General features: G+C 39.6%; 1 protein-coding gene across 3 annotated transcripts in view; it reads right to left on the minus strand.

The window, feature by feature from the left end:
- Window positions 1–12,001, minus strand: part of RXFP1 (relaxin family peptide receptor 1) — a 51,984-nt gene that overhangs the window by 7,604 nt on the left and 32,379 nt on the right. For 2 of the 3 annotated variants that reach the window (XM_061584464.1, XM_061584466.1), the window contains exons 8-15: window positions 11,010–11,081; window positions 7,669–7,743; window positions 7,332–7,403; window positions 6,869–6,940; window positions 6,419–6,490; window positions 5,062–5,133; window positions 3,651–3,722; window positions 210–439 (exon numbers count right to left, since the gene is read on the minus strand). In XM_061584464.1, coding sequence (XP_061440448.1) covers window positions 210–439; window positions 3,651–3,722; window positions 5,062–5,133; window positions 6,419–6,490; window positions 6,869–6,940; window positions 7,332–7,403; window positions 7,669–7,743; window positions 11,010–11,081 — 737 coding nt within the window. The remainder of the gene's footprint in view (window positions 1–209; window positions 440–3,650; window positions 3,723–5,061; window positions 5,134–6,418; window positions 6,491–6,868; window positions 6,941–7,331; window positions 7,404–7,668; window positions 7,744–11,009; window positions 11,082–12,001) is intronic. The other variant, XM_061584465.1, reaches the window with a different exon arrangement.

Genomic DNA, 12,001 nt, shown 5'->3' on the forward strand with positions numbered 1-12,001 from the left:
TGGGTCTGGCTAGAGTTAGGCTTTGGGGCTCTGACATATCCAATGTTATTCATACTCAGAGTAGATACATTGATTTCAATGGATCTATGCTGAGTACAAGTTGGATGTCACTCTTAGCATATATCTTACTCTGTTTTTATATCGGTTGGTTAGACTGCAACAAGCTTGGAATCCTTTTTATAAATATTTAATGAAAGGGAAATACTCACAGCAGAGTGACATTATCGATAGGGCATGGAGTTTGTTCTCTGATCGAATGTAAGGCCTCATGCAGATGACAAAGATATTTCCAAAACAAGTGACAGCAGACACAACCCAGACAAATATTCTCTGTATAATGCTGGCTAACAGGTTCTCAAAGGATGAGATTCCATCGGTATTTGGTTTGCAGCTGCGTACATGAGGAGCATAGCCACAATACTGAAATTTTTTAAAATATCTGGAGAGTAAAAAAGCAGAGGGCATGTAAATATAAAGTTGTGGTGCATGGGACTGTATGCTTTATAAACAATGCATATGTTCATTGAACTAGTACAAATATTGTTAGAACTAGCTTGAAAATGACCTGAATTATACTTCTTATTATTATTTGATTTATATCCCACCCTTCCTCCCAGCAGGAGCCCAGGGCAGCAAACAAAAGTACTAAAACACTTTAAAACATCATAAAAACAGACCTTAAAATACATTAAAACAAAATAACTTTAAAAACATTTTTTAAAAGCTTTAAAAAATCTTTTAAAAAGGGTTAAAACATATTGTTTTTTAAAAAAGTATAAAAATACTAAAAAGCAATTCCAACACAGATGCAGACTGGGATGGGTCTCAACTTAAAAGCCTTGTTGAAAGAGGAAAGTCTTCAAATGGCGTCAAAAAGATAACAGAGATGGTGCATGCCTAATATATAAGGGGAGGGAATTCCACAGGGTAGGTGCTGCCACACTAAAGGTCCATTTCCTATGTTGTGCAGAACGGACCTCCTGATAAGATGGTATCTGCAGGAGGCCCTCACCTGCAGAGCGCAGTGATCAACTTGGTATACAAGGGATAAGACGGTCTTTCAGGTATCCTGATCCCAAGCTGTATAGAGCTTTGTACACCAAAACTAGAACCTTGAACTTGGCCTGGTAGCAGATCGGCAGCCAGTCCAATTCTTTCAGCAACAGGGTGACATGTTGGCGATACCCTGCCCCAGTGAGCAGTCTCGCTGCCACATTTTGCACCAGTTGCAACTTCCAGACCAACCTCAAGGGCAGCCCCACATAGAGCGCATTACAGTAATCCAGCCTGGAGATTACCAGTGTGTGGACAACAGTGCTCAGGCTATCCCAGTCCAGAAATTGCTGCAGCTGTCTTACCAGCCAAAGCTGGTAAAAGGCACTCCTAGCCACGGAGGTCATCTGGGCCTCTAGTGACAAAGATGCATCCAGGACCCCCAGACTATGGACCTGCTCTTTCAGAGGGAGGCAACTGACCAATTATCCGAACTCGGGAACCACCATCCCACAGTGCCTCTGTCTTGCTAGGATTCAGACTCAAGTTTATTTACTGAGTTTACTTACATATTATTTACGCTTGTTAAATATACATTACATATTCATGTATATGAATATTAGTTAACATCTATGTATAGGATTTTACACTTTGTTGCAGAAATTGGTAGCAGCTTTGACAGAAATTCTGATAGCAGTGTGTCCAAGCACTAAACCATTCCCACTTCTATGTCCAGAGATGGATAAGCTCTTGCAGAAGAAATTGGGTAGCATTAAGTATAGAAGGAACTATTATGTGAAGAAGCTTGGAGTTTGATTTTTCTTCATGCAGGGTTCTAGCACAAGTTGCTAATGGAACATAGAAAGCTGCCTTGTACTAAGTCAGACACCATTGGTCCACCTAGCAATGCGGTAATGTCTACACTGACTGGCAGCTGTTCTCCCAACAAGAGTCCTTCCCAGCCCTTCCTAGAGATGCTGTGGATTTTTTTTGAAGAACATATATACCACCTTTCATTTCAAGAAGAAATACCAGGAAGCTTCACAAACAAATAACAGCCAACTGCAAATCAATAAGTATAAAAAAGATTATAAAAATACCCATAATTAAAATACATAGGAAAATGATTTAATTAGATTATGCATTCATTAAAATGTATAATAAACTAGGAGCTTTACCCCTGTACGCTTTGCGCATCAAACACACACACACGACACGCACACACAGGCAACAACTTCCAAGATGGGTCCCCAGGCGCTCGCTGCCACCCTGTTTAGGCAGCTTACCCAGCCTCCCACCTGCCCAAGCTGCAGTCACCCACCTCAACCACTTACCAGCCTCCTGTATTGTCAATGTCCCCTGCTCGCTCACCCCCCGCTTGCTCACCCACTGGCTCACCCGTTGACCCCTTGCTCGCTCGCCATCCTTGCTTCCCTCACCTTGCTTGCTTGCTATCCTGCTGCCGCACCTGGCCCCCATGCGTGTCAGCATGACAGCTTACAAAAATATATAATCAGACAAGCCCATTAAAACAGCATAACAGTTAAAACAACAATTATTGTACTGAGACTTTCTGCATACAAAGCATGTGCTCTGCCACTGAGCTGCTTCACAAGTGGAGCAGGTTGCTCAATACCATGTGCATATATATATACACGCAGAATTTCTCCATCTCCTTACTCAAAGCTATTTATTTAAATTAAAATTTGTATTCTTCCAAATAATTCCATTTGGTTTCTGTTTATAGTAAACAATAAGCCCTTACATGGCTCAAGACCCAAATACCTCATAGATTGCCTTTCCCCATATGAACATATCTAGACCCTGAAATCAACATCTGAGGCTCTTCTCTGTATGCCCCTTCAGAGGATGTTCAGAAAGTGGCAATAAAAGAACAGGCCTTTTTGGTGATCGTCCCCTGATTGTGGAATGCTTTCCCCAGGCAAGCTCACCTGGCACCATTTTTATCATCTTTCCAGGTCCAGACAAATACATTTCTATCCTCCCAAGCATTTGACTAGCACTGGTGATTGGGCGTTTTGGTGGCTACTGGTTTGTGGAGGGGTGGATATTTTGTGCTGCTGTTTTACATTACCTTTCTTCGCACAAACACTTTCAGTATTTTATATTTACACTGTTTTATTGAAAATCTTATGTATTTCATACATTTTGTATCTTCAGGATGTCTCGGGATGTGTGAAACAATGTAAAAATACATTAGCTAACTAAACTAAGACCACATTCATACCATACATTTATTCCACTTCAAACAGTCAAAGGGTATGAAGGGTGCTGAGAGTTATTAGGACACCCCTATTCTGCTCATAGAGCTACAGTTCCAAGAGTTCCCTGGGAAGAAGGACGGACTGTTCAACCACTCTGAGAACTGTAGCTCTATGTTGGGAATACGGGTGTCCTAATAACTGTTGGCACCCTTCACAATCTACACTATAGGGTAGCAATCCTATAGAGGCAAAAAAAGATAGGAAAAAGCTAGGATAAAACCCTCAGCAAACATTTCTTTTAAATAAAACATTATTCACCAGCTACATGAAAGACGCCCAAAGTAGGTCTCCCTGATGTGCTAACTTTCTATGGGAGATGATTGTTAGGTATCTATCCTTGTTATTTACTAGCTTTTTATAAATTATACTTACATATGGGAAAGATCTCTCAGTGGTCTGAACATTCTTCTTTGGATATTTGTAATTTCAATGCCTTCTAGGCTTCTATAAACATTAGAAACAGAGTTAAGGATATTATCAATAAAAAATTGATGGGAAAACTACAGGTAACCTTAATCTTTCAGTATATTTTATCTATTTAGGTCAAGTGTATTTTATGGACAAGCTAAATAAAAGGACATGCACTACCTACAGAATACAGTGATTATTAGCCTTTCAGCTCAGTTCATATTGACGTCTGTGATATCAAAATGATATCTGACTTAATTGGCTTACAGATCCAGTGAAGGCACTTGGTAGGATAGCAGCTGCATGAGAATCCTATCTACAGTATTAGAGAGGGCCTTTATTGCTTACTGGTCTATTTGATTATGTTTTTTGGAAATGTTTTAAATATAGCAAAATTCCTTTGTTTCAATATGGTTTCTGATTGGTAGATCTCTAAAAAATTAAAGTGTATTAATAAATGTTTGGATTATAATATAAGGCTTATGAGTGGCAATGCTAGTCCTACTAGGCTAGAACCATTGTGTCATGGCCCCGTCAGAGGACTCCTCAGATGAGGACGACTCGGGAGTAACAGCAGCAGACCCAGGAGCAGCAGACTCAGAAGGACACACGGAGGAGCCTCCTGAGAATCCAGCTCCTTCTGCCCCTCAGCTGCAGAGCACCCCAGTTACAGCAGAGGCCCTGCAGCCAGACACAGACAGTGAACAGGATACTCCCCCCTCACCTGCAGAACGTAGATAGCAGAAGGTCAGGCAGAAGAGAGGCAGGCCTGTCTCCTTAAGGCCCAAACGCTGAGGGCTCACACCTGCTGTCAACCCTGCTCTTGATAAGGCACACCTTGGCTGCACCTTGTTGCTGACTGCAACGTCAGGCGTGGCTTGTGTGTTCCTAGTTTCCTGGCACCCTCTTTTGGACTGACCCCTTGGCACTTGATCCCGGACCTCTACTGACCTCACTTCTGGACTCCTGACTTGGCAAGTACACTTTGGACGAGCCTGGCCCTTATCAGCTCCCCTCCTCCTAGACCCGGCAGATTTATGGCCAGACTGCTGGCTAAGGACTTTGCTTCCCTGCCAACCACCCAGAAATTTCCAGCCCCCAACCGGCACTGCTGACGCAGTGTAGAGCTGACACATTGAAGTTAATAGACATGACTTAGGGTAATCAATTTCAATGGGTCTACTCTGAGTAGGACACTGTTGAATACAACCCTCTAACATTAAATATTGTATTTTTTCCATCTCCAGTTAATTTTGTCACATCACATTTTTTATTCGTAATTCAAAATTACTTTGTACCAAAACAGAATAGTTAAATACTAGAATGCATAGATTTAACTGATTTTAGATTGCTCAAAAGCAAGAGATACACTTACAGTGAGTTGAGTTTTATAAGATAATCAAACTGGCCTGCTTGAATTTTCTGGATTGGGTTGTATGAAAGATTCCTGTCAAAAGAACAGTGTAAGTCATAGCTTAATTATTATTGCTGCATCATGTGTATTAGATATTATTCTGACTCATTTGCCAAAAAATGAAATGAATTGGTGTATAAATGCTAATATTGGCAGCAACAAGTCTTGTGACAACAGATTCAACAAATGACCATTAAAAATAACTGTCCTAGAAAACTTCATTAAAGTGGCATTTCTATAAGAAACTTGTGTCTTTACCCACTCTGTATATTCAGTTATAAATAAAGAGTAGTTTTTTAAACTGGCAGAGACCTAATTGAAGTAAATAATCAGGGCTGGCACTAGAGGGTGACTAGGTCGGGCCCTGGCCAAGGAGCCCCTGGGTCCCAAGGAGCACCTGAAGGGCTCCTCCTTAGGGTGGATGGGTAGCAGTAGCTTCCGTGATCTGTGGTGTGGATCATGGGAGGGAGTTCTGAGGCACCCCCCACTGCCGTGCAGACCCACAGCGGCCACCTGCAACATGCTCTGCCTACCTCTTGAAGTAAATGCTGGTTGCCAGGAATGCCGGGGCCCGTCGTCCTGCAGGCGCAAATCTGCCAATAACCAAGATGGCAGCCGAAGTTTCCCTAAGGGCCTGATGCCTCCTCCACCATCATGGTTGATCACAGGGATGTGCACACAATTGCATCTGTGGCTCCAGGGGCCCTCGGCCAGGCACCAACCTGGCTGCCCTTTGGGACCAGTCCTGTGTGCGTGTGCCGTGGCCCGGGGCAGGCTGGTGCCCAAGGGCCCCGGCATACCTACTGCCAGCCCTGTAAATAATCTTTGTTTTATCTTCTGTTTTGGGATATGAAATAGTTTTGAAATTTCTCATTGTAAGTGTAGATCTCAGTTTGTATGCCCTGAAGTAATGGGATTTCCTAATATATAAATCAGCTCAGAAATAAGTACCACTGAACCCTAGGTAAGTAGGTAAGTGCAGATTGCAGCCTAAGATTACTAACTATGGGTAATATAAATATAAACTAACTTTTATTCTGACCCATTGAAATTAATGGCCATGACTGACTTAGGTCATTAATTTCAATGGGTCTTCCCTGAGTAAAAGTTAGTTGAATGCAACCTATCATTTTGGAAAGCCATTTTGTTAAATTCCGCATGGTAGACATCTAAGGAAGAATTTTGTGCACAGCCATTTTGAAAAAATCTTCCACATAATATGCAGGATATGTAGGATACTTTTTCATTCTAACACAATTTCAGTTTTCCACATTTAATGATCTACATATATAGAACAATTGACTTATTGCAATCTTACAGTTGTGAGAGTTCTTTCAGATCCTTAAATAGGTGTGGAGGAAGCGATTCAATCTTGTTGTTAGCCAAGTCTCTGCCGAAAAATCCCCAGAATTTAGTTCTTAACAGATTGCATATTTTACCATCAATATTTCTATCTTAAGGAACACCCCAGTTCTGTCTTCTTTAAATCCCTCCTCCTATGTGCCATGCTCCCCCACTCCCATCACACACACACACACACACACACACACACACACACACACACACACACACACACACACACACACACACACTATAATCACACATTTCATGTATCATCTAGTTTGGTCCTAAGGCCTCATCCCTTCTCTTCTTTGTCTCTAGTGCTTGTAGGATTCAACATACTTTATTACACTGATATAAAATATATGCTTACAAGATGTGGTCACAATAAAGTGGTGCATTTGATTTCAGGGGAATGTCTACTTACAGTTCAGCTAATCTCTGAAGAGCAGAGAAGCTGTTTTCATTTAGAGAGCTGATTTTGTTTCTTCTCAAAACACTGAAAAAGATAGAAGGTATTTTGGTCTGTTTTGCAGTGACTTTCTCTATTTGTTTGTACTCTCTCTGGGCCAGGGATGGAGAACCTGTGGCCCTCCAGATGTTGTTGGACTACAACTCCCATTACCCTGAATTACTCAATATGCTGGCTGGGGATCATGGTAGTAGAGCATCCATCAATATATAGAGGGCCACATTAAGCCTATTAAGAGCTTCAGGCCAGGCCCTGCTCCATATGCCCACAGCAATCTAGGCTGAGTTGATGGTTGCATAGACTCTTTTCCATAGCAGTGCCATCTCTCTGCAATTCCTTCTCCAGGAAGGCCCATGCAGGCAAGCTGTTAGAATCTTTAATGTCTCTTTCTGACTTAACAACAATGCTTTAAACTTACAGGACTGTTAAACTGCTACAGGAGATGAAAGTGACGTTCCTTAAATTGTGGATATGATTACCCTCAAAGTCCCTGGGGAATAAAAAGAAATACTCTGTTAATTCAGCAACATCCTTCAGATGGCACTAATAATGTGGTGGGATTCTTGTCATTCATGTAATCTTTTCCTTTTCCTTCCAGAACTACTGTAGTAGAAGCCACATTTCAGTACAATGAAATTTCACTGGAATCAATAGGAACACTAATATTGTTTTTCTGTACAAAATCTTTATCAACTTGAAATGATACGCTTTTGATTCAAACTCAATCTAACATTTCTAGGAAAACATGAACTCACAGCCAGTTCAGCCTTGGCATATGTTGACAAAGACGTTTATCAGGCAACTGGGCAAGAGAATTATTCATCAGAACTCTAGAGAAAGAAAAAGAATATTATTAGACTGATGGTAATTGGAAACATGGTTACTAGAGACAGTACTGTTTTTGTGACCAGTACAGAGTGGCATCACCTTTTTCCCCCCTGCCCATGCTAACCATTTTGTACGGGCACCCATCGTACTTTTATCAGGATATGAATATTGGAATATTCATATGAATACTCATTTTTACAAAAAACCCAAAAAAACTCTGACCTGATTCAATAGGATTTAGCTATCAGCAGTTATTTTAAAATAACCGCTTTCAATGTGGTATGTTTTTCATATGCATTTGATTAAAATGTGAAGATGTGTCAAAACCCACCACCCCACATAGAAATATAGGTAGTATAGTACACTCCCTACATGAGGGTGCACCACTTCACTGTTGGACATATGGCTCTGACCCAGCTCTCTTCTCTCTCAACTATTCTGAGCGGCATAAAGAGAAGGATAAAACTGGTGAAAACTCTGGGTCTGAGCTGTGGTTGTTATCTGGTGTTGTTGTCTGTGTCTGGTGTGTTGGGGGGCGGAGACAGATGTTTTGAGTAGGAATGGGCAAATCTGTCAATTTTGATTTCTCCCAGTTTCTTTTCTGTCCAATCTTAAATTCAGTTCTTTGTATTTCCTCACCTGTTTGTGACTTTTTTTTAAAAAAAAAGTCATGAAAATTCATCAACATTTTAACGTTAATTTCTCCTAATATACAATTTTTAGTGTGCAATTTTGTCTAACATACACATTTTTGCAAAGTACCTTTCCTAATATAGTTCATTCTATACCTTGTTCTCACTAATATATACATTTATATGCAGAATGTACCCTACTACATACATTTTTGTATACATTACTTGGCTGGAGAACTGCATTGCAAAATTCAGAGCAGTATTAATTTTGAAAGATGGCTGTGTTTTGGTTGACATATTGTTTCAGAAAATACAAAATTTGAATTGAATCAGATTTCTTCCCTATCCCTACCTTTGAGTCAGTATGAACAGTTCAAACAGTCAGGCTAAAATATACGGGTGTGCCATAGATCTCTGTTAAATCACATCAAAATGGAAACAAATTTGATGCTTATCTCTTCTCACAGTACATGCTACTAATTGCATAGAAAAAGACAATGATCATAAGCAACTAATCAAACTGATTTTGCCATTCCAAGTGGCATTCGGCCTCACCTATTCTGAAATAATTTGCTCAAGAAGAAGAGTGCCAGTGCAAGACTTGGACTTCAAATGGACAATGAAGGGGCAGCAGTACAACACTTGGAATGGCACACTGCTTCAATTATGTTACGTAAGGTAGGTTAATTTGGGATTGGAATCCTTAAGTCCATGATTCTGCAACTAGTTCGGGGTAAATATATTCAAAAGGAAGTGTCGGAGTAATTTCCCCAATTGCAGGAGAGGAGGAAAAAATTGCATTGCACGAGTGGAAGTCTGCTGTGTAAATGGAACAGCAGCACTGGATACAACCCAGTATTCTTTGCAATCTGTGCATTTGAAGGGGCATTGTAGGAAATACAGTACTCTTTAAATGAGAGAGTAATTTCTGGTAAGTCTAGAAATGGGAGTCCAAATTGAAGAGAAAGTCCTGAATGATAGCCTTGTTGCAACAAAAGTTTGTTGCAATGAATATTTTATATGAGTCCTCAAGCACCATAAACAACAGTTTATTGTAGCACCACAAGCTTTTGCATTTGCCAAGATTATCAAAGCATGAATATTAAAATTTCATGGGAACATTTGCTTTCTATAATAAGCAATTTCAATTATGAGCAACCACTCAAACTTTATTTAGATTTGTTAATTAACTTCATTTCAGCAAATTATCATTTTAACTGTCCCCTCAACTTTTTGTTTGTTTTAACAGTAATAATGATGTTAAGATCAGAAGAATTTCTTCTCTCCTTTACTTTCTTCCTCGGATCTCTGTCTTCCATTTCTTCACTCTGTTGCTTGCTCTCTCATTCTCTCTGGTCTCCCCACAAGTCTCTCTGTAACTGACTTTCTTTTCTCTCACCATTCTGTGCTGTTCCTTTTCATACAGTTCACATTCTAAAACTCTTAGGAGGAAGGCATGACAGGAGACTTTTCAAAAAAGGTGCCTACTAAAAACTGGAGGACTTTGAACACTGACTTAATGAAGAAATGGACCAGACAAACATGGCAATTAGTCCTAATGGAAATACTGATCCACAAATTACACTCAAGCAGAAATGAAAAGCGACCAACAAATTTTATGATATTTGGTCAAGATTTATTGCATATAGTAGCAACAAAGGAACATGGTTTTCAACAAACTGGAACACATTTGCTTCTATGGAGAGATACTTTGGGATGAGCTCTGTGAAGCTGGACAGATTGACAGAGACCAATAGAATGGTGCTGGTTGGAGTTTTCTTTTTCTTCTATTAGTCTTCTTCATAGTTGTTATATCTGAGAAATTAATAACCATTAAAAAAGATAGCTATTCTGACCCTTCAGTAAGTTGTTGCAGGAGGGAACGATACCACAGGGGGTTTCCAGTTAAATTAATCCTCATAAGGCAGGGCAAAGTATACATAGCAGCGTGATCCACAGGTGCAATCGTGCTGAAAGAACTGAGGCTAGAAGTTTTGCAGTATGTACAGAGGGAAGACTAAGAGAAAGCAAATAAAGAAATCTAAGCGCCACATCTCTCATTGCCCTTCCTTCTACAACTTTGTCACTTCATGTCAGAGATCCCAGATTCTGCCAAACATGTAGTTCCAGACTCAAATCTTCAAGTTTATGCTACTTTGCAAGCTAAACCTGTAGTTAAAATTAAGCAAAGCATTCCTTGCCTATGCAAGGAATTCCAGTGTTTGAATTTTTTGCACTTGGGTCCCTTGTGGCCTACTCTGGCTTTTATACTGTGTTTATGTATATGGATATTGTTCATGTATTTTGCTTTGTAAATTAATTTGATACTTTTTTATTGTACCTTGTGTATTCTACTGTAAACCGCTTTGAGATCTTTCAGATAGTAAGCGATCTATAAATGGAAATATAAATAAATACAAATAAATGAATAAATAAGAATGGCTACAGAGACTGGAATATGCCTCTGAAGTGAAAAACCACTGGGTAGAAAGTTAAGTGTTACTGATTACAGTACTTTAATCTCTGGGTTGAGCCTTTACTTGGAAAGTGATATACACACATTATTCAACATAGTTCTTTGCTTTCATAATTCTTAAAATTATAAACGATGTTTACATGAATTTCTCAATACTTACAGGAGAATCAGTGAGTTTAGCCCATAAAAGGTTAGTGATGAGACACATTTGATCGTATTGTTTTCAATTATGCTGTAAATAAAAAAAGGTGCATTTTAGGCTAAAAATAAATGATATCTCAAAGCAACCTGTTTTCCCCAGATTTTTAAGCTGTATCCATTTAGGATAAAAATGGATTTCCAACCTCTTCCAGTGTGCTAATCACTATGTTTTAGTCAATACTGTGACCTTGGGTTCTTATGTAACTGATCAATGATATATTTTCACATCACTGCAAGTGAGGCGTTTGGGACCTTTGCAGCAGAGAAAGCCAGTTCATGCAGAGTTCTTGGTATGAAAACAACTGGATCATCTCAGTTTGTGGTTCTGATGGGCACACATAGCAGTGACCACACTGAAGGTGAATGAATGATTTGGTTCTAAGAGGCAATTTTCTTCTGAAACTACTGCCTTGCAAGAGAAAACCTTTGGTGGAATTGGCTTTATGTGTAAAAAAAAAAAAAGTGAGGGGAAGCAAATAAAACAGGTCTCTATTAATATCTCAGGTTATGCAAACCTGGCAATCTACAACACAATCCTAGGCATGTCTACTCAGGAGTAAGTCCTACTGGATTCAATGGGACTTACTCCCAGGTAAGTGTGCTCTTCTGTTCATCTCTCAAAATGATGACAGAAACAATTTCTTTCCAGAGAGATTCAAAATAGATTTTTTGGAAGGCAAAGGAACTTGAACAATTTTCTTGTCAGTTTTTGCAGTGATTTGTGACTGTTCATGGAACATTATTATGAAGTTGCAGTATATCACAGATCCCATAAGGCAATACTTCATATGAAAAGGTACAACAGAAAAACTGTCAGGCAGTTATTCTTCAAAATGCTGACAGCTATGTCATTAATGTCCCCTACTCGGTATTGTTGCTTCTAAATCACAGATACCAGTAAAAATGGAACTTCTCTATAAATAAAAATGTTAAGAATGTCACGAGTTCTAG

This window comes from Rhineura floridana, chromosome 9, assembly GCF_030035675.1.
Source record: "Rhineura floridana isolate rRhiFlo1 chromosome 9, rRhiFlo1.hap2, whole genome shotgun sequence".
Classification (NCBI taxonomy): Eukaryota; Metazoa; Chordata; class Lepidosauria; order Squamata; family Rhineuridae; genus Rhineura; species Rhineura floridana.